Source organism: Sarcophilus harrisii, chromosome 4 (genome assembly GCF_902635505.1).
Source record: "Sarcophilus harrisii chromosome 4, mSarHar1.11, whole genome shotgun sequence".
Lineage (NCBI taxonomy): Eukaryota > Metazoa > Chordata > Mammalia > Dasyuromorphia > Dasyuridae > Sarcophilus > Sarcophilus harrisii.
In genome coordinates this window covers 53,035,749-53,063,257 of record NC_045429.1, presented here as the reverse complement: position 1 = coordinate 53,063,257, position 27,509 = coordinate 53,035,749, and the positions used below count along the sequence as shown (strand labels likewise).

Sequence of the window (27,509 nt, the reverse complement as noted above, 5' to 3'; positions counted from 1 at the left end):
GAGAAGAGTACTATACATTTTGGGGATAAATCAATGACAATTTTTCTTTACAACCTTTCATGTTGTTAATTCAGTAATGAAGCTGTCTTATTCTTTTTAAGGGAGTATTGTTCTCAAGGAAAATAAAACCATTTGAAGGCACTACTGAAATTGAAAGCAAATTCATTTAATTTTGAGAGAAACATATATAGGCAGTGAGATATAGTGACACTTTGAAAAAAAAAAGCAATACACAGGTATAACTTCTTACCTTTATCAGTAATGCTTACTGATTATTCACTACAACTTTAATATTAATTAGGGACTTTATTTAGACTGTTTCTAATTTGGAGTGACATTTTTTTCCATCCCAGTACATGAGTTTGAAACTTCAAGCCAGCTTTGGGATCAAAAATTACTGCTTTTTGGAGTTGGCTGTGTGTTTCAACTAAAAGATGCTGCATTTATTATGCTCTGGTTGTTTGAGCTAATTTATAGGATGGTCTCAGCTTTTTCATTTTAGTGCTTTTTATCAGCTAGGAGGAAATTTTCCTATAGTTTTCTTTTGCATATGATAAAAGGAGAAAGAAAGAAAAGGGCATATTTTGTGTTAATGATGTCATATAACAACTGTCTTTGTATGTATCTATAGCTATATCTCTTTCTATTATACCATATCAATTTATATCTCTATCATCTCTCTATATTCCTACATCTTCTATCATATCTATAATCTTTTGATCTATTTATTTCTCACCTATCATCTTTCTCTCTATCTTTCCATCATCTTTCTTACATGATATGCAAGGAGTTTTTAATCTTTTTTTTTTGTAATGGACCCCTTTGGCAATTCTATGAAACTGATAGATGACTTTTTAAACGTGTGTAAAATAAAAATACATAGAATTACAATAGAAACCAATTATATTGAAATACAGTAAATGAACAAAATAATGAACAAATTTTTGTTGTGTTTGTGTGTATATATTCATATATATGTTCAAATACATATATATATGTAGATATGTTTCTTTCAACTTCAATATTGCATTCAATTGATGTTATTTTCCTTAAGGATAATACTCCCTTAAGAAGAATAAAACTTCTTCGCTCCTGAATTAATGGTGCAAAATAGTATAAACATTTTGTCATTGATTTATCCCCAAAATGTATGTTACATTAAGAAGAGAACTATAGATTTTGGGGATAAATCAATGACAATGTTTCTTTATAACCTTTCATGTTGTTAATTCAGTAATGATGCTGTCTTATTCTTTTTAAGGGAGTATTGCCCTCAAGGAAAATAAAATCAGCTGAAAGCCCTACTGAAAATGAAGCAACTTCATTTAATTTTGAGAGAAATATATAGGCAGTGTGATAGAGTAAAAAGAGCATTGACTTTAGAGAAGGAGAAAACATAGGTTCATGTCTCCACCCTCCCACATCCTTGCTATGTGACTAGTAGGTAATTCACTTACATTCTCTGTGTCTCAATTTTGGCATCTGTAAAAACGAGAGTGCCTGAGGAAAGAACAATATTAGTCCTTATTTAATGTTGCTCTGACTGCTGTCAACATGGTAGGTGCTCCATTCATACTTGTTGAATGCATAATAGATCAGATGAGGTGTTATCAGGCAGTCTTTTAAATTTGTTTTAGTTGGTAATTTATCTATAATTTTCCTTCATCTCATTGTTTTTTGACAATTTGGTTGATTATTCTAGTCTTGTTAGGTTCTCCAGTTATGCTTTACTTTTTCATTATCTCTCATTGTTAAAACTATTCTTTTAATTTCAGGTTCTCTCAGTCACACTAACTCCACATCTATGAGCCCATCACCAGCCCTGGCCACAGGAAAATCACCGGACAGTCACTCCAACTACATTGAGGCCCCAGTCAGTGTTCCAAGGACACTTGCCTCCCCACTGAATGCCATCGCGTCTCCTCTGAATGCTCTGGGCTCTTCATACAGGGTCATTACATCAGCCATAGGACCTCATTCATTATCCCTGGCTACCTCTCCAGGTGTCAACATGGTTGGTCCACCTAGCTCTCAGGTAGGTATTTAGTTCTTTCTATGAACTTTCTCACTATCTGTATGATTTCCATTAACTTACTTCATTGCTATGCTCTCTCTAAGTCTGTTGCATCAAGGATGAGAGCAGTCCCCCTACCAAATTTAAAAGATTATTCCATTTAAAAGGTTATTGATGAAAAAAATCCTCCAAAAGAACATAACATAGGTCCTGGTCCTGTGATTTCATTGGTCTCTCCCAACTCCTTGTACCAATATAGGTTGGCATTTTCACTGCATCTTATATACTTTAACTTTGAAAGTTAAGTGACATGCAATTACTATGAGTTAGAGCTAGAACATGCCCACAAAAATTAGAACATCTAAGTATCAAAGTAACAACTGATATTAACATGATGCTTTAAGATTACAAAAAGTACTTTTATATATGTGATCTCATTTAATTCTCATAACAACCCAGGGACATGGATGGAAGGATTATCATCCCATTTTACAGATAAGGAACCTGATGTAGAAAGAGATGAAATAACTTATCAGGGTCACTCAGCTGGTAAGAGCTGGAGCTGTTCCTCTAGCTCAGATCTTTCTGCCTTCTGGTACAGGACTCATTTCAGTATATAATCTTGATTTAGCCTCAGACACTACACATGTTCCTTTGGGATGCTTTGAGATAAAAAGGAGCTGCAGTAATAGTTTGATGAGGATTTATTGACAGCCCAGAGCTGTCCCAGAGGCACATGGTTCTCTTACAGGATTTGGGAGCTGGGGAAAGCATGCTTGAAGCCTTTTCCTTCGCACTTAGGCTGTACCCCAAAGCAGCCAGCGTGACTGCTGAGGCAGATCTGAGCTGTTGTGATGAGCCCACAGCTCCAAAGATCAGGATTCAGTTGGGCTTCCTCTAATGGAATCAGACAGCCAGGTGCTAGGGGACTTGGAAACCAGGCAGCTAATGGATTTGGGCTCAAGTGATTGTCTCAAAGCTCATTCATCACTGCTCTTAACATACAGAAACCTCACTGCAAATACTGGAGGGTACAGTACTGCTCCTCACCCTGTACCAAATTCCCAATCTAGGCTGTTTTAGGCAAGTACAGTCAGAGGAGAGATGCTTTGTGCTTCAAAAAGCTAGAAACCCTCAAAATACAAAACACAAAATATAACCTGGACCTTTAGGAATGCCTCTCCACTGAGCATCATGCTCTGGCTGGGGAACTGTCAGGGAGTCAGTCTGTTCTAACCCTTGTCATGTGATAGTGGAGAAATTACTGTATTGAGCTTTTGTTACCTTGATTTTTAATGAAGGGGTTGAAAAATTGCATGATGAAGCTGAGAAAATTCTAGTCTTACAGCAAGAAGACCAGGATTCAGTCCTTCTCTCTGTGTGATCCTGTGCAAATCACTTAACTCTGTTTACCTCAGTTTCCTCATCTGTAAATTACAGGGATGTACCCTATGACCTTAAAATATTCTCCTTTCTAAATCAATGATTTTATGATTGTATGATGCCTTCCAAATCATATATTTCTTGATTGCTTCCTCCACCTTGAAGGTCTTCAAGTAGAGGTTGGGCTGCTTACTGTTTACACTTGCTGGATAAGTTATAATGTAGATTCTCTGGTTCTTTTTTAATTCTCCAATTATCTGATTCTCTGATTGCCTGCATATGGAAAAGCTGGAGATTAGTTATTCTTCCTGTTTCCCACCGCATTTATTAAATGCCTAATATGCTTATGATACTGTTAGATACTGGGGATATAAATCTATTAGAATCGGAAAGCTTTTTCTCCCTTTGAGTAAATGTGAAACTGCTATTCCTCTTTCAATTCTGTGTTTTCTCATTATTTTTCTTGATATTTTGTTCCTCCAAATAAATGTTATTGTTTTTATCTAATTCTATAAAATATAGTTTGATTGGCATAGCATTAAATTTATAAATTAATCTTGGTAGATGTCATTTTGTTATATTGGCATATATATTATATTGTTATAATATATAATATATTGGCATATATATATTATATTAGCATGGCCCTGCTATGAGCACTGAATATCGAGGTTTTCATTTTTCTTATTTTGTAATTGAATCTATGGAAATGTTTTAGTAGTTTCCCAAATATTTAATTGATTTTATAGGAATTTTATAGGAAATAGAATTTCCCTTTCCATTCTCACCACTTCGGGAGAGGGGATGGATATGGAAGGGAACAATCATTTATTAAATATCTAATATCTATTATATGTAAGGCATTTTGCTAAGAACTTTAGAAATGTTATATTATTTTACCTTCACATCAATCTTGCAAAGTAGGTACTATAATTATCCCCATTTTATAGATGAAGAAACTGAGATATGTAGAGCTTAAGTGACTTGCCCAGGCTCACATAGTAAGTATCTAAGTCTGGGTTTGAATACAGGTATTCTTGGCTGTAGACCTAACACTCTATATGCTGTGCAATCTGGATTTTGTTATCATTATTATATAGAAATTGATTTTCCTGTATTATTTTGGTTTTAACTTTGCTAAAGTTAGTGTCTTTTTTTTTTGCTAATTCCCTGGGATTCCCTAAATTAACAATCATGTCTTTAGCAAATTGGAATATTTTTGTTTCCTCTTTGACTATCTTTCACTATTGAATTTTTTTTTTATCTTATTGGTATTGTCCACATATAACCATCTAAAATAATAGCAGGGAAAGTCAGCATCCTTGTATACAATGCTTTAATATAAATGAAAAATATACTTAATTTTTTCCTGTATCTATTAAAAATAATGAGAATGTTTAGAATTCTATGTTTTTTACTATAATTTATTGTATTAATTGCACTCCTCATGTGGAGCCATTTTTCCATCTCTGGTATTCAAATTAGTCAAAATAATTTTTGGAGGGTAACTTGTAATAAATTTTTTGATCAGGATTTTATTTAATTTTTTGAAGCAATGTTCACTAGTTATGCTGGTTTATAATTTTCTTTTTTTGTTGTATTCTTTCCTGGTTTAGGTATTAAGACTTGGGGATTAGATATTAGGAATTATTGTCTCATAAGAGGAGTTTGGTAAAATGCTTTCTTACTCCGTTTAGGAGAATAATCTTTTTCAAAGGTTTGATAATCCTTCCAGGACTGGGAAGGAAGACTCCTGCATCCTTTTCTACCCCATTTTAGTAGTTTCTTTACAGATTGTTCTATTTTTTTGTTTGAGATGCAATTAAAATTTCTATTTGGAATTCTATTGTTGAATGGTTTTTCAGTTGTATCTGACTCTTCATAACTCCTTTTGGAGTCTTACTATACTGGTTTGCCATTTCCTTCTCCAGCTCATTTTACTGATGAGAAAACTGAAGTAAATGGGGTTAAGTGACTTGTTCAGAGTCACACAACTAGAAAATGTCTGAGGCCAAATTTGAACTCATGAAGATGAGTCTTCCTGATTTCCAACCCAGCATTCTACCTACTGTGCCACCTAGTAGCCCAAGCATTATATTAGTTTGGGCATATACTGTTTTTGAAAATATACTTTGATTTATTTCTTTTGTGTGATCAGTTTTGTTGGTATATGACTGCTTAGTAGTTTCTGATCATTTTTTTTTTCTGCTTTGGCTGTAATTTGCTTGTTTGTTTTTTATTTTGTGGTTTTGATTTGCAGTCCTCTTTAATGCAGTAGAATTGGAAGATGAAGCTACAATGTGGTCCGATCCAGGTTAGAGCTGCCTATCTGAATCTGACCAGTTAAGATTACTCATAATTCACTATACTTAGAAAAGGGATGCCTGGGGTCAGAAACTGCAGTAGGCTCTGGGATGAACTAGTAATTTGGCAAATTATTTACTTTTATTGGCCTGCTCTATCTCCAATCCTTCAATCTGGTGCTTAGTGCCTTTGTGTTACCTTCTGACTTTATTTACTATTCTATATCTGGACCTACCTCCAATATTTTTCCTTTTCCTGCCTTCCTTTCTTCTTTTCAGAACGCACCTTTCATTTTGGTCCTTCTGACCAAATGGAAAAATGAATAATATGGGGTTAGCAATTAACTCTTCCATTTCCACATCTTAACTGAGAGTTACTGAGGTTACTTTACCCGAAGGAGTGATTTAAATTGTGGGAATTTCCAGTGTAGACAAGGAGGATCTATGGCATCCTTCAAGCAATGCTATATAAGTGACTGCCTTTTTGGTCTAGGCAGAGAGCTGGCATTGTTCTTGATATTCTCCCATTTGTCCTGAGTGGCCTTCTGTCCCCTGCTTCTCTTTTGTTTTACAGTGCCATTTGACATAATGCCCAAGTCATTGCCAGATAATTGGCAGTTGGGTGTGATCACATTGTTCCCCAGAATGCATATTCCAGGGCTCTGAAATCAGTCTGAAAATATTATAAAGCTTTCAGAGCTTCAGAAGTTCAGGGACTTGAGCCAGAGTAAGTTCCAGATGAACTCACAAGGAAAACCGATTCCTGTGTGGTTTTGAAGAGAAGCCTTGTGCTCAAGGGAGGGAGGAAAAGTGGAGGCCATGGCAAAAGGTTAAACTTAGTGTGCATTAGTTAACTATCCCTACACTTCTTCTTGCCCTCTTCCCCCATTATCTCCACTTCTCTTCTGTCACTATGCCTTTGCTCTCACTAACTACTCTTTCCCCCCATACTTAGCGTGGACTTCTCTGATACTTCTGTCTGGTATAGTCCTTTCTTTCCTTCAAGGGCTATGTCAGGTACCACTTAATCCATGAAACCCTCCTAATTTCCCTGGCTCACAGTTAAACATTTCTCTTAGCATTTTGTCTGAATCTCTCCTTTGCCATTATGTTCTTTTACTACCATGATTATTTGTACAAATTTCTCCCCTCAAAGCTGATTTCAAGTTAAAAGCTGTTTGAGAACAGGATCTTTGGCTTTTACATTTTTGCATCTTCAGCTCTTAACAGTATGCTTTGTATATATAGTACATAGAACTAATACTAAGCTAGTCAGTCATCAATCATTTATTATGTAAATACTGGGTGCCAAGATTAAGATTTCTTTGTTGAACACCAAACCTTAAGTCTCTCATTGATTAGACAATGCTAGTACCAGGTCAAACCCCACTTGGTCATTGTTTGGGCCCTGATTAGCTCAGAATAAATATAAATAACAATTTTGTCTGTTTTAGCCAGAAACCCTGAGGCTCTTCCCCTTCCAGATTGTTTTTTCTAGGTAAAAAAAAAGCCATTATCTGCCTTATTCTTACTTATTCTTAAAAACTAAATAGATATTGTCTCAGTCAAACTGACACCTGTTTAAGACCTTAGGCTTAAAAAGGCCAAGGTCTCCCACTGCATCAGGGCTATCTTCAGTCATCCAGATATATATATATCTGGCCACTGGACTTAGATGGTTCTGGACAGGAAAGTAAGTTTGTGACTATGCACAGCCCTCCCTAACTTCAATCTAATTTTCTTACATGTTGTATTACCTCCCTGATATCATGTTCCTCTTCAAGAATAAAGGGCAAACAACTCTGGGAGATGACTAAAAACCATTACATTGAATTCCCAATCCCTATATTTATGCCCACATGCATTTTTGATTTCCTTCACAAGCTAATTGTACAATATTTCAGAGTCTGATTCTTTTTGTACAGCAAAATAACGTTTTGGTCATGTATACTTATTGTGTATCTAATTTATATTTTAATGTACCTAACATCCACTGGTCATCCTGCCATCTGGGGGAGGGGGTGGGGGGTAAGAGGTGAAAAAATGGAACAAGAGGTTTGGTAATTGATAATGCTGTAAAGTTACCCATGAATATATCCTGTAAATAAAAGGCTATTTAAAAAAAAAAAAAAAGAAAGAAAAAAAAAGAATAAAGGGCAAACAACAACAACTGTGTGTCAGGCACTGTTTTAGGCCCTAAGAATATAATGAAAGCCAAGAAAAAGTTCTTGCTCTTGAGCAACCCATAATCTAACAAAGAAGTAATGTGCAAATAACTATATACAAACAAATTACTTACAGGATAAATGGGAGATAGTCAAAAGATGCAAGGCACTAGAATTAAGAGAGATTAGGAAAGCCTTCCTGTGGGAGGTGAGATTTTAGCTGGGACTTCAAGATCATTCTAGGCAAAGAAGACAGCCAGAGAAAATAGACCCAGAGTCAAGAGATGGAATATTTTGTTTATGAAACAGCAAAGACCAATATCACAAAATTGTAAAGTGTGTGTGTGTGTGTGTGTGTGTGTGTGTGTGTGTGTGTGAGAGAGAGAGAGAGAGAGAGAGAGAGAGAGAGAGAGAGAGAAAGAGAGAGAACACAAGAAGATTTAGAAAAGTAGTAGGTTGAGGAAAGTTATAAAGGACTTCGAATACCAAATTGATTTGATCCTGGAGGTCATAGGGAATTATTAGAGTTTATTGAGTAAGAGAGTGACATAGTCAAATATAAACTTTAGAATGATCACTTTGACAATTGAATGAAGGAATGATTAGTGTGGAGAAACTTGAAACAGGGAGACCAAGCAGCAGGTTATTGCAGTAGTCCATCATGTCCTATACCAGAATGGTAGTAGTGTCAGAGGGGAGAAGGTGACATCTACTAGCATTTACATAGCATTTAATATTGCAAAGAATTTTTAAAACATTATCTTATTTGCTCCTCAAAATGGCTTTGGGAGAAAAATACTATTGTTATTACCATTTTACAGATGAGAAAATTGAGGCAGATGACTTTCTTAGTGTCATATAATTAGCAAGTATATGAGGTGATATTTGAATTCAGATATCCTTAACTTCAGGTCTGGGGCTCTACCCACTGTACCACCTAACTACCTCTGGTATGATAAATGTTGGATAGATGATGGCTGACTGGGTGCATGAACAGACATGGATTCAGAAAACAAATACAGCAGGTATTATCAAAGTAAATAGTAAAAATTATCAAAGTAAAAAGGAAAAGTAAACCTAATGATTGTTAGATATTATATATATATATATATGTATTTTATATATACATATATATATATATAATATAGACACACACACATTCTTTTGACAATTTATAAAGTAATGGAGATACTATATCAATGTATAGTGACTATTCTCTATTTCATGATTGACTTGGATAGGTCAGACAGTAAAAGAATGCAGACAAGGGAAAGTAAATCAGAAAGCAAAAATGAGTGGTGGTCTATGATAAGTTGTAAAGTCAGAATATTTCTTAAATAATAGTTGTGCTACTTCTGGGATGATTGGGGGGATTGTGTAGGTGACAAAGGGGGATTTGTTTCATTTCATTGTGATCTACCACCTAAATCTTGGGGTGGTCTATAAGGGGAGGAAGGTCTATAATGAAGTTTAAGGCTACACAGGACCAGTGTCACAGAATAATATCGAGAGGTTGAAATAGTCCTTATCCTGTGTTTTGCCTATATAATACTGAGTGTATGAACACACGCGTGTGTATATATATACATGTATATACATACACACTCTATGTGTAGTTTGTGTGCATGTATATGAACATCCCAGGTCATAAAATGGAGGATCATCAACTGTGATGATTACAGCATTATTCATATTACTTGTATCATTATATTGTCTTTCTTCCCACCCCTATTTGATTATAGCTCAAGATTTACATTATATATGTATAAGAGAAAATCTCATTTCAATGGGAAGGCTTTATATTGGGGAGATAATTAAATGAAACTTGCCTCTAGCACTAGTCGAATTCTCTAATTTCTGATGCTAAGGTACACCTGAAAAGTTACCATTTTTGAGAGGTTGAGATAAAGAGATAGTGCTTCTTGATTCAGGTTTGTACAACAAGGCACAAAGTTCTGCAGTGCCAAGATACAGTTTATCCAGAAATTCTATCTTCTAAAAAGAAAAATGAAGTTCCTGATGCATTTTTGGTGGACTTCCCAAGCTGATTATAGTGTAGGAAGATTGTAATAATTGGTTTGAATCATGTTGGGCTTTTTTGGGGTAGTACCATTTTTTAAAAAATGTGACCTTGATAGTAAGACCATATGGTTTAGTTTTGAAATGATCAGGGTCTGGCATATAATGGAGGACACATTAACAGTGAGTGCTATTCATAGGTTAAATAGCACACTTCTTGAAATTCACCCTCACTGATAATCTTTAATATGAATCTTCAGAGACCACTTCTTAGGTATGTTGTAGAAGAGATTTCTTTTCATGTATGAATCAGATTGGATGGCATCTGAAGTCCTTTCCAATTCACTATGGGAGAAAAAAAATGTATAGGCACAAAGTATGACAGTTTGAGGTTTAATCTGAGAAAGCACAACCCCTATAGTCACAGTGGAGGTATCTACTTTTATCAGAAAGGGACAGTAGGGATGGGGGTAAGCCAGAAAAGGAGCGATGGTAAAGCACTTTTCAAGCTTGGAATTTTCTTTTGGCTATTACTGGGTACTGGATATTCCTTAAGGTTTTCAGAAAACTGATATTGTGAATAGTGATTAGAAATTAATGGTGAAATAGTAAGAATATACCTATCCCACTCCACAAATCTCTCTTCATAGTAATTGGGGCTTCCCATATGAGAAGGATTTTCACCTTGTAAGCTTTATAGCTATACTTCTCGGAGGTATGCAATTTGCACTATTAACTCCTACTCTTCCTAGACAAATTGTCCCTTCATCAATTTTGTGAACAAGTGATACTATGGGATTCCCCTAGAATGAATCATACCAGCTAAGTGGGTTTCATGTTGTGTAGGAAGTAAATATGAATGTTACCAAAATCCAAGTTATACTTAGGTTAGCAGGTCTAGGTTATATTGTCATCTCACTCTTTTCATGACACAGTATCCAAATATCCACAGGTTACTCAGATTATCTGAACTACATGTGAAATATAGTTTTTCATTCATTCCCTTGACAAATGTGCATATTAAACTTTATATCTAGTTTTCAGAAAATAGGAATGTCCCAACTATTGTTCTTAGTAAGTCTTCTATCATTGGAAGTAGCATTCAATATTGATGATCATGTTGGGATCTCCCTACTTGCTATATAAATTTGGTCCACAGTTTTTTAATTTCACAAAAAGCCACCAGTGCTTCTGTGGACTGACATAGAAGTCATGATGGCCATTCTATAGAAATAAAACACAGTAAGCTAAAAGAGCTATTTGTGACATCCATTAGTCTGACCCTCTCATTTTATAAATAAGGATTGCCTGAATCTTTGGTCTGTTCAATGTTACAACTGTCACAAGGACAAAAGCCCTTAGTACTAACTTCATTGACTGTAGTATCCCCACTGCCTAGAAATTCTGAGCTTGTTGACTTTAATTGAATTGAATTAACTCAGTAGCAAAGTCTTGATTTCCTATGCACTGAACACCTCTAAAAAATTCTGGTAGTCTCTAGAAAACACTGATTCAACCAATGTAGGGAGATAACTGCCTAACTTTTGGACAGTTGCTGCTGTACATAGTAAACCAAGTAGAAATTGATCTTCCATACATCCCAAGCAATCTGTGGATCATTCAACTTTAGCCATCTCCCCATCTGTCCAAAGCCCACCAGCAATAAGAGATTAGGGTAAAAATGTCTTCCTGATAACATTCTAGTCATTCTTGTGGGAGAAAACATTATTTATCTTTATTGGAATAGGGAATATTTATGGTTAATTTTTCTTCCACTTGTTAAGACAACTCAAAGGCCAAGAAATAACTGGCTCAAATGTCCGGTGTTGTTACAATACAAAGGACTCAATGATTGAGAGGTCCACTGATAGAAATAGATGCCTCATTAATCCCAGTGGTTCTCAAAATTTTCTTTTCAGTATCTTTATCCTATTAAAATTATTGAGGATATCTCCAAAGCATTTTTGTTTATCTGGATTATATTTATAGACATTTACCATATTGGAAATAAAAACTATTTTTAAATTTGTAGACCCTCTAAAAGAGTTTCAGAGATCCCCAGGATTCTCTAGACCATATTTTGAGAACCACTGGCCCTAGTGAGAAGAGGTGGGAAGATAAGAATCTTATTACTACAGGTCCTATTTAGTCATTTGTTTCCTGGTTTCCTCATCTCCCAAGAACAATCGATTGGCTCAATAGCAGACTTCATGTTAATACTACAAGTACTGTCCATTCTGCAACTACCTAGATCATTTCATTTGGGAAAAACAGACCCAAGTTAGTTGCATAAATTCTGCTGTGTGATTGCCTATGATATAATTAAGGTAAGGAGATCTGGCATTATTAACTCATGTGCTGGCAGGATATTTCTGAAACTGATCTTCAATGCAGAGAATCTACTTAATTCATGTTGGCAGAGGTGTAGTAGTTTCTTTTTTAAGGATTTATCCTTCATTTCTTTCTAAGACCCTTAATTAGTTGTTCCATTAGAATGACCTGGTAGCAAGCCAAATCTTAACTGACTGTCTAGAAAGTATTAGAGTTAATAACCAAGATCAGTCCCTATCTGAGGTCCTAAATCTTCCTCTTGACTTTCAGAACAAGTCTCCAGTAAAACTTTGTTTGAATTTGGAGACAAAATTATCATTCATTAAGTAGAAAGCTCTCATTCTTTTTAATTATATCAGTTATTGACTGAACCAAGCAATCAAGAAATTGCTGAGGCAACTTGGTCATTGGGTAATTTGGAGGAGAAGGGATAGAATAGGATCAGAAAAACTGATAGCTTGTCTAACTGGCTAGAAAATTCTTTTAGGTTTCTCAAACCAGCTAGCTCAAGGCTATTATTTATGAAATTTCAAAGAGTTTGATTAAGTGACTTGTCTCAAAAAAGATAATTTGTTCATGGAAGTTAGGGATCAAGTGGTAGGTTTTGAAACAAGATTAAGAGAAAACAGGATCAACTCCAAGATAATTACAAAATTCTCATGACAGAAAATGCTGTCCATGTCTAAAGAAAGAACCATGGAATCTTAATGCAATTCAAATCATGTGATTTTCACTTTTTCTTGACTTTTTCCTTTTGTTCTGTTTCTTCTTTCACAACTTGACTAATGTGGAAATATTATTTTGAAATTATTATTGAAAATTATTGAAATAATGTTTCAATGATTTATAAATATATAACCTATATCAGACTGCTTGTCATATTGGGGAGGGAGGGAGAAAACTTTGGAACTCAAAATTTTATAAAAAGAAAAGTTGAAAACTATATTGAAAAAGCAATTGGAAAAAATTACTATTTGCAAGAAAATAGAAGCAAGGTATGAGTAAATCAGTTAACATTTATTAAGCACACACTGTGTGCCAGGCATTGCACTAAATGCTGCAGATTTAAAAACAGTGAAAGAAAAATTCCTGTTCTAAAGGAACTCACAATGCATTGGGGGAGATAACAAACAAATATGTACAAATAAGTTATATACAGGATAAAAGGAGGTAAATAAGAGGAGGGCTCTCTTATCTCTGAATAAAATACAGATGAATCAGCAATTAGAGCTAAAAAGAACCAAGATTTCAGATCTCAAGCTGAAAGGGCCATCTAGTCCTCCTCATCATTTCACAGGATATAAAACTGAGGCAAATGGAGGTGAAATAGCATTCCCAAGGCCCCAGAGGTAAGAAATCCTGAAATAAGAATTGAACCAAGGTCTTCTGACTCCATAGGATATGAGAACTATCTTGACTAGAAGCCTAAACTTGCATGCTTAGGGTCTTATAAACAGTGGGGTAATGTTATGAACACCTACCCAACAATGGCTCTGTCAGTCCTTTGCATCTCTTCTGGTAATTGGGCTTGAGCACCTCAGATTTTTTAGGATAATTATACAAATTCTTAACTTGCATTGATGAGATCCTATCTCCATAAATATATTTAGTCTAAGCAGTGTGCCCCTTTCCACTCAAGCATCTAGGAGCAAAAGTGTTCAATAAATAATTAATAGTGTTAACTAATTTGCAGTAGGAAGATTTAGTTCATTCAAGAAAACTTTTACAGAACATTAAAACCACTTTAGTAGCATGCATTTAAATAAATCGACGTGCTAACTGTAAGTTATTCTCATCTGTTCAATGAAACAGGTTGGGTAGAACCTCTATTCCTGAAGGAGTAGCTTATAGATCTGTCCTCAGCCCTATGTTCTTTAACACTTTTATCAGACTTCAGTAAAGGCACAGATGGCAGGCTCATCAAATGTGCAGATGCAACAAAGCTGAGAGGGATAGCTAACACACTGGATAACAGAATGAGAATCCAAAAGCATCTTGACAGGCTAGAGGTTTGGGATAAATCCAATAAGATATATTTTAATGGGGATAAATGTAAATTCCTAAAATTGGATTCAAAAAATCAGATTCATGAGTACCAGATGGAAAAGGCATGGTTAGACAGCAATTCATTTTTTAAAAAATTAAATAGATTTAGTGGACCAAAAAGTCATTATAAGTTATAATGATATAGTTGCTAAAAAAGCTAATTCAAGTTTAGATGTAATTGCTAGAATGAAAGAGATTATAGTCTCATTGTATTTCTCTGTCTGTCAAGATTATCTGGGATACTGGGTTCAATTTTATGAGCTTTGTAGGTTTCAGGAAGCACTTTGATAAGAAAATGGCAACTTGAGATGGTGAAGGGTTGTGAGATGCCATGTGAATGAATATTAGTAGAAGGATCTGTGGATGTTTAGCTTTGAAAGTAGATGGTTTGGGGGCAGCTAGGTGGCACAGTGGATAGAGCACAAACCCTGAAGTCAGGAGGACCTGAGTTCAAATCTGATTTCCAACACTTAACCCTTCCTAGCTTTGTGACCCTGGGCAAGTTACTTAACTCCAATTACCTCAGGGGAAAAAATGGTTTGGAGAATAGGTTCTAGGAGGTGATAGTTCACAAAAATGACTTTACAAGTACAATGGGAAGAAAGAATGATTTATCTGAAAAAAAAAACTACAGGTTTTGGTATAGTGCAAGCTCAATACAAATCAACAGTGTGATGTGACAATCAAAAAAAGCTAACATGATCCCTGACTACATCAAGAGAGGATAGATTTCTAGGAATAAGGAAACAATAATACCATTAGATTCTGGCACAGTAAATTCATATCTAAAATATCATGTTTGGTTCTGGACAATGGAGTTTAGGAAGGATATTAATAAACTAATGAACATTTGGAGAACTCATCTAGTAAAAGGTCTCATGATTATATGTAAGAATCAATTGGAGGTCTTGGAGGTATTTAGATTGGAGAAAAACTTGAGAGGGAATGAAGGCTGGATTAAAGTTTTTGAAAAGCTCTCATGTGGAAGAAAAATTAGACTTATTCTGTTCAACCTTAGAGAACAAAATCAGGAGTGTGGGAACTTGGAAATTGTAAAGTGGCCAATATAGGTTTAATGTGAGATCATTTACCACATTCTATCTCTCTCTTCCTCCTTTCCCAGTTCATCACTTTTTCTTATCACTGAATTTAATTTTTTTTTAAAAATCATACTAACATAATCAATTTAAACCCTTCTGTCTATATATACTCTTTTTGATTGCCCTAATAATGATAGAGTTTTCAAGAATTATAAAGATCATTTTCTTATATGGGAATGCAAACTGTTTAATCTTATAGAATCTCTTTCATGTTCATCTTTTTATGTTTCTCTTGAATCTTGTACTTGAAAGTCAAATTTCTATTCAGCTCTGGTGTTTTCAAGATTGCTTGAAAATTGTTAAATATCCATCTTGCCCCCCAAGGGATTACACTAAATTGTACAAAGTAGCTTTTTCCTGGTTTTAACCTTAACTCCTTTGGTTTCTAAGCTCTCAGTTCTGTTAATGTGGAAGCCACTGAATTCCATGTGATTATGACCATAGTTCTACATTATTTGAAATTTTCTTTAGGGCTGCTTACAATATTTTCTCCTTGACTTGAAACTTCAATATTCCTGGGAGTTGTCATTTTTGGATCTCTTGCTGGAGATGATCATTGAAATTTTAAAATGTCTATTTTAACCTAATGTCACCTAATTTCTAGGATGTTAGGACAGCATTCCTTGATAATTTCTTGAAATATGCTACCTGAGCTCTTTTTAAATTATGTTTTTTGGGTAGTTCAATAATTCTTAAATTATTTCTTCATAACCTCTTTTCTAGGTCAGTTGTTTTTCCAATAAGATGCTTCACGTTTCTATTTTTCATTCTTTTGACTTGATATTTCATAAAATTATAAATTTTTATTTGCTTAATTTTCATTTTCCAGGAAGGATTTTCCTCAGTGAGCTTTTGTATCTTTTCCTTCCATTTGGAATTCTACTTCTTAAGGAATTATTGTCTTCTATGGATCTTTTGGATTGGATGGAAAAAATCTATGGATTTTTGTGCCTCTTTTATCATTTGGTTACTTCTATTTTTAAGGTGTTATTTTCTTTAGTATTTTTATGCATTTTTTTTTTTTTTACTAAACTTGTCTCTTTTTTCGTAATATTCTTATATTACTTTCATTTCTTTCCCCATTTTTCCTCTAGTTCTATTATTTAATATTTTTGAAATACTTTTTGAGCTTTTCCAGGAATTCTTTTTGTACTTTTTCCCATTTCACCTTCTTTCCTTGCCACTCTTTGAGGCTTTGCTTATAATTGTTTTGATGTCATTTTCTTTTTTCTTTTTCTGAGTTTGTGTCTTGATCTTCCCTGTCACTATAGTAATTTTTGATAGTCAGGTTCCTTTTTTGCTGTTTGCTCATTTTTTAGATTATTTATTGATTTTTTTTTTACTTTATGTTAAAGTTAGATTCTACTCCTAGGTTGAAGCAGGTACAGTCCCAACTTTCAGGATTTTTATACTGCTATTTTCAGACTTAAGCCTGTACATTTTGGTCCTTCCAAAGTGGTATAACCCAGGAAAGTTGTGGCCACTGCATTCCTGGCCTGTACTCTGGTCTTTAACCAGAAAGAAATCTTATTTTCCTCTGGCCACAAGTGCTAACACTCCTCTTGGCTCTAGAACTATGACAAGAGCTCCTACTCTGCAGAGGCAACAACAATAGTACTCCTCTTAGCTCTAAACTATGACCTGTAACTGTACGTTGGCAATCCAACAAGGTCTTGAATCCAATATCGGCAAAGGGTTTCCTGTAATATCTTTCTGACTAGTTGTCTGGCCTCCTTATTATCTATGGACCAAGAACTCACAAACCTGCTGCTACTGTCACAGACTCCTCCAGGATCTGCTGATTTTGCTATCATTTTAGTCTGAGCACCAGCCTGGTAAAGTAGACACTTCCTGCCAATCTCCTAAATTGTCTTGGGTTGGAAAATTGTTTCATCCCAATTTTTTGTTGGCTATCCCTCCAGAATTTAATTGGAGGTGTATTTTAATTGTTTAGAAAAGAATTTTGGAGAGTTTAGGTGAGTTTCTGCCTCTATTCTACCTCTCTTCTGTCTTCTTCATTAAAATCACCTAAGGATATAGTGATGGCTTCTTTTCTGTATTCTCATAACTTTGCCTAACCAAGGTAATTTTGCAAGTTCAAAAGACATGAGTTGTTCACAGATGGCTAAATTCTATCTCTTCAGTTCAACTAGAGATATAACAGATGAACTACATTAGAAAGAATGTTGTTGCAATCAGAGAAACTGGATTTAGGTTCCACCACCTCTAAAAATATTACCTGTGTGAATGGGGCCAATCCACTTAGCCTCCTTAGGTCTCAATGGCCTTATCTGTAAAGTTAGGTAGTGAGACCAAGTGATCTGAGGTCTCTTCCACATCCACATAATTAGCTGTGTGATCCTGGACAACTCACTGGATCTCTGGTTGCCCCACTTTATTCGCCTGAAAATAGGGATAATATATAATAAATAGCACCTACCTCCCTAGATTGTTGTAAAGATAAAAAAGGAGATAATATTTGTAAAGCTCTTTGGAAACTATAAAGCACTATACAAATACTATTACTTTTGGCTATTGCTATTGTTATTATTGTTCCACAAGTTAATTGGTTTCTTTAGTTCCCAGGAAGGTGTTAGAAAACTTGTTGCTTTGTACCATATTGATTTGTTATTAGCAGAAACTTTTTTATCCATATCTGTCTTATCCAGTCTCCATGGTTAAATGTTTAAGATAATGTTCACATCCTCAGATATTTTTTGAGCCCTGTGCCTCTTGAGAGCCTCAACATATTTGGTGAGCAGACTGTATTAATCCATAATTAGCCACAGATGATAATGAAGGTAAAGGAAAAGGCATTTGGAGTCAGTTCTCAGAAAACCTAAAACAAGTGAGAACTCCAAAGGTTTAGTCTTGGTTTAGAATAGCAAGAGCATTTTCCTATCAAGACTTAATTTCTCATGGAAAAGTGAGGAAACATGCTATAAGGGAAAAATCTATGGCCTGAAATAAGAAGATGTGGTCTTTAGTCTTATATCTGCTATTGATTAGCTCCATGGTCTTCTATAATTTGTGTTACAGTGTTTGACCTTAGTTTTCTCATCTATAAAATGAGAGTATTGGACAAAATAATCCCTAAGTACTAAATGTAGGCTCTGATTCTGAAGATCAGGATACTTTCCACTTTGTTTCCTTTACAGTGCTCTGTAGAATGCTTCCAGAGTGTCAAATTATAAAATATTAGTGTCAAATGGTATCTCAGGTATTGCGATAATAATAGCTAGCTTTTATATAGCTCTATAGAGTTTGCAAAGAGTTTTACAAATGAGATTTTATTTTATCTTCACAATAACCTAGAGATGTAATTGCTATTACTACTTTAATTTTATAGATGAAGAAACTGAGGCAGACAGAAGTTAGGTGATTTGTTGAGGGTCACACAACCGTTGCATGTCTGAGGAAGGATCTGATCCAGTCTTCCTGAATAGAGCTCCAACACTTTATCTATGTATTCCTTATTCCCATGCTCTGGGGGGTTGTATTTATTTTTATTACTTTAAATAATATTTCCCAAAGTTATGGATAAAAACAATTTTTAACATTTTTAAATTTTTAGTTTTAAATTCAATCCCTCTCTTCCTCCCCTATTTCCTCCCTGAAATGATAAGAAATCTGAGATAGGTTATTCATGTGTAATAATGTTAGTCATTTTATATCATCAGATTTTTAATCCAGTTTTAAGAATTTACATTTATCTTTATTAAAAGTCATCTTATTGGATTTACTTTAAATTTCTAGCCAGTAAATATGTTTTTGGTCTCATTCTCATCTAGTGTTTTCTAATTGAAAATGAATCCTTTCTATAAAATTCCTACCAAGTATTAATTCAAACTTTTGCTTATTAGCAACTTATTCTCTCTCAAGGCTGTTTTCATTAACCCCATATTTACCCTGTGGGGAAAAGCAGATGGAGTAGCAAGTATGAGGATGAGAAGATTGGGGGCTATGTTTTGGGAAATAGATCAGTTTGGTTGGCCATGATTTATATGAAAAGGTATAAAATACAGTAAGTCCAGAAATGTGGTTGAAACCAAACATTGCCATGCCAAATGGAGGGAAAAAATACACACACACACACACACACACGCACGCACATACACGCACACACACACACATATAATTTTAGAGGGGAGTGAGCCATCAGATCATAGGTAGATCCAGATGTGATGCTTACAAATCAGAAAAATGTCTTCATCCTAGCTTAAACTAAATATTGCAAGAGGGGTCTGCTACCATGTTCAAGAAAAAAAGAAAATTTTTAGAGTAAGGACCTGCACAATACAATAGAAGCTATACCTTCACATAGTGGATACAATGAATATTTGTGGAAATGAATATCCCTTTTAAGTTGGGCTCATTCACTGTCTCTCTGTAGAGATGACTTCTCATTTTCCTCTTTTTTGTCATTGTAATTATTTGTGATTATGATATCAGAATTATGTTCTTGAGAGACTACTCTTCTACATGTGATTATTACTGTTTTAATAGCCTTCCCCTTGAGCCTTATCATGCCCCTTGAGAACAGAAGTCCTGTTATCAGCATGTAGTTGAAATGTGCTATTTAACACTTTTGCTGGTGATTGGAATGAAACAATAGATAGTATGATTATTAAATTTACATATGACACCTATCTTTTCTCTGAATTATTTTCAACTTTTCTAAAGTCTAGACTATGTGTCAAACTATATTTCATATTCCTCTCTTTATCTAAAAATCTAAGATGACATGATCCTATTATTTCAAAGTTCCCATGGGTTTTATTTTCCAATAATTTCTTCCTTTTTATCTAGGATAATAGTTCTCCTTATACTGTCTTAAAGTTAAACTTAACAGTAAGAGAAAGTCAAGGATATGTTACATGATTTGCTTTTAATGGGGTTCAACTGTAAATATAGGTCTGTATGATTCAAGTTTTCTAACTCAACTGAACCCTACCACTGTACCAATTATATGATCTGTTTCAAGAATTTTCCATCCATTTTCTATATACTTCCAACATAATATCACTTTGATTATCTCTCCTTTTATCCTAAAACAAATGCTACGTACCAGATTCTCCACTTCTTAGACAGCTTTCCATTTTCTATTTTCTCCTTTATTTTCTAAAGTCTTTAGTTGGCAAGAATTATAAAAACACTACCCAAGTCCTTGAATTCATCACTTTCTTGCTCAGACTTTCATAACATCCAGAGATTCTTTCTGGATTAATCCTGGTGATATCAGTCCATTCATCTTCTTCAGTAGGAAATTAATTTACATTTAAAACACAAATAATTGTCAATTATCACTAGTAGTAACACAAATGTTACACTGATCCTGATGTGCATTGTAACAATTCCTTAATTTTGGGGATGATTAAATGCCAAATTTGAGGTCTTCTTCTGTGGTTTCCCTTTAATTATTCATAATGTTCTTTCTTACATCAAAATATTTGAGGGCCCCAGAATTTTTAAGAATAGTCTTTCCAAGTTGTAACTAACACTTATTAAAACTTTTCCAGAAAACCCTAATGTTTGCAATCAACAACCATCTTGTTGAAAATTTCTAAATCAAAATTACCATATATTGATATCGGAAAGGACCTTAGAAGTTATTGAGCCTAGCCTTTCCTTTTATAGAGAATGAAACTGAGATCCTAAAAGGCAAAGAGCTTTTCCCAAAGCCACACGTCATTAAATAGTAGAGCTAGAAATCAAACTCAAATGGGTCCCCTTACTCCAAGGCCATCTCTTCCATTAATTCCACCATTGTATATACTTTTTTCTTTTCTCTTTCCTCCAACCACTCATAGGCTGACTTCATGTGTCTTTGGTACTTTCTGAATTTCATGATCTGGGGCTTAATAAATATTTGTGGAGTGAACTGAATGAATAAAGAACTAATTTCTAGGGAAGGAACTAACTTGTCTGATACCTGTCTCCAGATATGTCATGTCTTACATTTTATTGATTTTTTTTCTGCCCCAAAGGTTTTGAGTAGGAAAGAAAATATTTGACTTTTTTGAACAGTTGGAGAATCCCAATGATTCCAATTAGGGGGTTTGATTTTTTTTTTTTTAAAGAAAAATGTACCTTAGAGTTCAAATTCTTTTCTTAAAATGGAGGCAGAAATGTTGCCTTATGCACTCAGAAGCTTTGACTGATGCAAAATTCTTTATCACTACCTGTTTTGTACAGAATCTAAAACACTAATTGAATAAAATCATAATTATTTGCGAAGGATACTCAATAGAGTAAATTTTCCTTTTTCATGGGCATTATGTACTTATAATGAACCTGTTACCCTTATTACTTTTAAAATGTAGTGTTCAGAGTTTCTACAATATGAATTTAGTATCCTTTTGTTTCTGAAATAAAATATTTTTAGGATATTTAAGTTCTTTGTTATTGACTTTCTTTAATATTTAAGTATTTATAAATTCTTTGAACTACATTCTTTTCAGCTCCTTGAGATATGAATTTCTCCCATGGGATTGAAATTTAGAGGATGTAAAAATTTAATGCATGGGGTTTTTAAAGAGAGAAGATTGTTGAGTTCAGAATAAAATTTAAATAAAAATGTTTAAAGAATATCCTAAGCTCTACCAGCAACATAGAAATGAGAACAGTAACTAATTCTTCCTTTTAATGAAATGAATTTTTTTGAATTATTTATTGTGTTGCCTTCCTAACAAGAGTTATGAAGTTGACTTGAGATAATATTTATGTTACTAATCTTGAGTGCCAAAAATTATTAATTATCTTATAGATTTATAGGCATTTTTAATTAGTAAAGATATTAGGACCTTTGAGGATACTATAAATTTGTTGAGTCAAGGACTATGTCTTTTTCTTTATTTAATGGATAGTTTGAGACTTGGTGTCAGGAAGATCTGGGTTCAAATTCTGTTTCAATCATCTACCAGATATATGACATTGTGCTTATCATTTGAACTCTTTGAAGCCCAATTTTCTCAATAGCAAAACTTGATCAATAATAGCAGCCGTCTCACAAGGTTGTTGGAAGGATTAAATGAGATACTATCAATAAAACATTTTACAATTATATTTCTAGAGCGCTTTAAAGTTTATCAATCACTTTTCTTTCAATACCTATGTGAGACTGGTAGTAGAATTCATATTGCTCCCATTTGCCAGATTGGGAAACAGGTTTATAGAAGCTGTGACATAAATTAAGAGCCATGAAATTAGTAAGTATTAGAATAGGGATTTAAATCTAAGTCTTTCCAGACCACTTTCCACCATGCCAAGCTGCCTTCCAATGGGTACACACTCAGAGATACTTGGTCAATGTCACACAAAGTAGAAACTTGGTCATTGTTACTGCCAGAATGACTATGTTTTAGACTCCCAGCCCATATTTATTAACAACATAGGGGAGTTGATTGGTATAATGGATAAATTGCCAAACCTGAAGACGGAGATTCATCTTTCTGAGTTCAAATCTGGTCTCAGAAACATAGTAATTATATGATCCTGAGCAACTGCCTCAGTTTCCTCAGTTGAAAATAAGGATAGTAATAACACTTGCAGCCAAAATTCTTGTGATAATATTTTTAAAATCCTTAACATGGTTATCTGATACATAGTACATACTTAATAAATACTTGTTCTTCCTCTCTCCCTTCCTCCCTTCCTTCCTCCCTCCTTCCCTTTCTTCCTCCTTCTTTCCTTCTTTCCTTCCTTCCCTCTTTCCCTCCCTTCCTTCCCCCCTCCCTCTCTCCTTCCTTCCCCCTTCCTTCCTTCCCTTCCTTCTTTCCCTCTTTCTTTCCCTCCTTCCTTCCCTCTTTCCTTCCTTCTCTTCTCCCTCCTTCCCTCCTTCTTTCCTCCTTCCCCTTCCTCTCTTCCCTCCCTCCCTCCCTTCCCTCCTCCCTTCCCTCCTTCCTTCCCTCTTTCTTTCCCTCCTTCCTTCCCTCTTTCTTTCCTTCTTTCCTTCCTTCCCCTCCCTCCCTCCCTCCTCTATCTCTCCCTCCCTTCCTTCCTTCCTCCCTCCTTTCCTTCCTTCCTTCCTTCCTTCCTTCCTTCCTTCCTTCCTTCCTTCCTTCCTTCCTTCCTTTCCTTCTCCCTCTCTCCTTCCCTCCCTCTTTTTCCCTTCTCCCTCTCTCCCTCCTTCCTCCCTTCCTTCTTCCTCCCTCCCTACCTTCCTTCCTTTTCATTTTCTTTCTTTCTTTCTTTCTTTCTTTCTTTCTTTCTTTCTTTCTTTCTTTCTTTCTCTCTTTCTCTCTTTCTTTCTTTCTTTTTCTCTTTTGCTCTCTTTCTTTTTCTTTCTCTCTCTCTCTCTCTTTCCTTCCTTCCTTCCCATTTATCCTTCCTTCTTTTTTTCTTCCCTCCCTTTTCTTCTTTCCTACTTGCCATTTCTTTTCCATTGAGTAGTAAGCTCTCAATAAATGCATGTTGTTTTCATTGTTATTACTGTTGTTACTGTTTTTGTTGACGATGGATTAGAAAGAGGAGCAGATTTTGAGGAGGAGTTGGATTTTCTTACTGTATTGGCTTTAACTTCTACAATGTCAGTTCCTTTTCATCTTAAGGATGAATTGTATATAGACAACAATAAAAGTCCATCAGGTCAAAAACAGCTTCCAAAACAACAAAAAAATGACTTTCCCTTGGATATTACCATTTTGTTCTTAAGCAATTGAGACTCTTAATAACCCAACTTTATGCTTTGTCTTTTCTTCTCTCACAGCTCAATGTCATGAACAATGTCAGAAGCTCAGATGATGTCAAGCCTTTGCCAGGGATTCAAGGAATGGGAACCATGAGCTATCCATCCACTAGTCCAGGCTCCCTTGCCAAACATATCTGTGCCATCTGTGGAGACAGATCCTCAGGTAAAACTTTGAATAGAATACTCTTCTAGCTATCATTGAGTTGTAGTGATTCATGGGAGGAGAAAATGGTGGAGTGGGATTGTATTGTGCCACTGAAGATTCAATTATTTTGCAGCTAACTAAAAAGGGCAAAAGAATTCTTCTGGAAATGTTGACTTGTGAGTCTAGACCTTAAAATTCTTGACAATGAATTTTAACCTTTTAGTAGCTTTTTAAAAAAAAAAAAAACTCCTTGGTTTGGAAATAGTAACTCCACTGACCATCAAAAAGTGAATGGATTCTTATTCTTAATTATCTTTTCTAATGAAAGCTGCAAGTCAAAATACTCTAGACACCAACTAGAAATCCTAAGAGCTTGGGAGAATAATGCTTTAGGTAATAAACAAGGGAGGAAGTCAACAGATTTCTATTACCTCTGGAAATTGTGCTTACAATACTAACCTCTTGGATATTTCTTGGTCAACTTAGTGAAAGCCAACCCATCCTTTGGGTCTTTTGCCAGGTTCATTGCCAAAGAATATAAACTACTACCACAAAGTAAAAAAAAAACACTTAGAGAGTTCAAATTAAGAGTCTCTATTTTGTCATTGTTGCTTTGACAACAGTATCTAATCTATAAGATTATTAAATTGCTCTTTGTCAATCCTCTAAGTCTATGGTTAGAATGAAACTGAATCCTCCAGCGAATTTCTATACCTTTTAGGAAATTTTGATATATGTATATGCTGTGGCTAGACGCTAATGATTGACACAAGATAGGCTATTGTCACTGATCAATTTGACTACCCTAAACCCTCCCACTTCTATTCCTCCACAAACTAATCTTTATTTTGGATTCTCTATTGCCAATACTACCAATAATGGCTGCCTATAGAAACATATTAATTCATAGACGAGATCTATGAAGACATTAGAATAACCAGTTAGAATATGGGATGGAACTGACCTCATTCAAGTGTGAGAAACAACTTTTGAAACCTAGTAAGTAGAAATGATCCCTTTAACACTTTTGTTTACTTATGCCATTGTGCTAAAATTGAGATGAGGGGAAAAGGTACTGCCCTTCTATCTGAAATGTTTAAATGCTATAGTGAAATAAATTGAGCCAGAGCACCTATATACCAATTGTACTTCTGCCAATGAGTACCTGTGAGAATGAGGGAATTGGATAGTTGATTCCTCGTATCCTTTCTAGAACAAAATTTAACCATCTGAGTTGGTTAGTGTTGGAAATAACCAGTCAATGGCATATCTTAATGCATTTGATACTTTGTTTATAATATACAGATGCTTTCTCTTAACAACCCAAAGGCTGAACTATAACATATTTAGGTGTTGCTTGGTGAAGTATGGAAGTGAAATACATTATCCTATCATTATAAGGTAGTCAGTGTTTGGTATGATTCTCTTTAAAAAATCCTACAATTGAGTTGTGAAATCATCTAACCAATCTGGAGAGCAATTTGGAACTATGCTCAAAGGGCTATAAAACCATGCATACCCTTTGACCCATGAGTGCCATTACTGGGTCTGTATCCCAAGGAAATCATAAAGGAGGGAAAAGGATCCACATATGCAAAAATGTTTGTAGAAGCTCCGGAGTGGATGCCCATCAATTGGGGAATGGCTGAACAAGCTATGGTACATGAAGATAATAGAGTATTATTATTTTTTTAAAATGAGGAACAAGATGATTATAAAAAGACCTGGAAAGATTTACATGAACTGATTCTGAGTGAAACAAACAGAGCCAGGAATAATTTATACACAATAATAGCAAGAATAGGTGATGATCAACTATAAAACACTTGGTTCTTCTCAGTGGTTCCGTGATCCAAACCAATCCCAATAGATTATGGACAGGAAATGCCATCTACATCAAGAAAAAGAACTAAGGAGACTTAATGAAAACCAATACGTGCTATGTTCACTTCATTTTTCTATTTTTTTTTTATCTTTCCCATGGTTTTTCTCTTTTGCTCTGATTTTTCTTCCCCACCATGATTCATAAAACAATGTATATTAAAGATCATTGAGCTCATCATTTTTATAGCACAATAGTATTTCATCACAATAATACACCACAACTTTTTCAGTCATTCTCCAATTGATGGAGATACCTGGAACTTCCAGTTCTTTAGCATCACAAAGAGAGCTGCTATAAACATCTCATTCAGATTTATTATAATTATTATTTGTGACTTTCCTGCCATCTTATTTTTACTATTTTCTTTCTCAGCCCCATTTTTTATCCTATCTTATAGGATACCTTAATTTTCTCTTCCTACCTTTCCATTCCCCATCCCACCTATCCCTCCAAGAATCCCTACCAATCTCTCTCCTCATCTTCTCAATCCCAATTCACACATACCTCAAATCAGACATTTACTAGCCATGTGATCTTGGGCAAGTCATTTAACCCTTTTTGCCTTAGTTTCCTCATTTGCAAAATGAGCTGGAGAAGGAAATGGCACATCATTCTAGTATCTTTGCCAAGAAGACCCCAAATGAGGTCAAGAAAAGTCAGACATAACTGAAATGACTGAACAATAACCATTTAACAAATTTGTAAGCTGTGTTAAAATGAAATTAAGTTATTTGAATACTAAGCATCTATGGCAGGATATAAATTCATGTCTTTCTGGTTCTTGTCATCCAGATATCTCCTTATTTAGGACCCTTCTTATATTTCTAGCAAACATATCCTGTGTGCCATACAATGAATTGCATTCACCTATTTTAGTGTTACAAATTTCTTCAGTTTACCTGCATTCATCATCTACTTTTTTATTGTCTTTAGGGTATTTCTAAAATAAATTAAAAGAAAAAGAAAATTTCTACAAATAAATGAAGGACTGATGATTACTGAAAATATTGTACTATGCTGGCCAATTTTGTGTAACTACTGTCTATTTCCTACCATAAGTCCATCACATGAAGTCATTCAACCTAGCAATATAGTTCAATGTATATATATATATATATATATATATCAATAATTGGATAAATATCTCCCATCCAGAATACTGATAATCGAGTTTACCTTCAAAGATGAAACTGTGTTATTCTTAGCACCCATCTGCCATTCTACCCCACAACTACACAAGCAGAAGTGGGTAAACAGATCAAGGGCCATATTGTATTTTAATTTATTTCTTAGATTGACATAAACACCCAACTCCTGATGATGAACCTTTCTGTGTGTAGTTAGGCTGATCCTTAGGAAGCAGACTTGATCTGTTGTCCAGCTTATTCACAAAGCTTTTTTCATTATGGTACAAACCTGCCAGCTCTTA

The 27,509-nt window shown here is 34.8% G+C and overlaps 1 protein-coding gene across 2 annotated transcripts in view; it reads left to right on the top strand.

Annotated features, from left to right (window-relative positions):
• Positions 1 to 27,509, top strand: part of RXRG (retinoid X receptor gamma) — a 224,968-nt gene that overhangs the window by 171,277 nt on the left and 26,182 nt on the right. For both annotated transcript variants that reach the window (XM_031936808.1, XM_012547621.2), the window contains 2 exons: positions 1,776 to 2,035; positions 24,069 to 24,213. In XM_031936808.1, coding sequence (XP_031792668.1) covers positions 1,805 to 2,035; positions 24,069 to 24,213 — 376 coding nt within the window. In that variant the 5' untranslated portion in view covers positions 1,776 to 1,804. The remainder of the gene's footprint in view (positions 1 to 1,775; positions 2,036 to 24,068; positions 24,214 to 27,509) is intronic.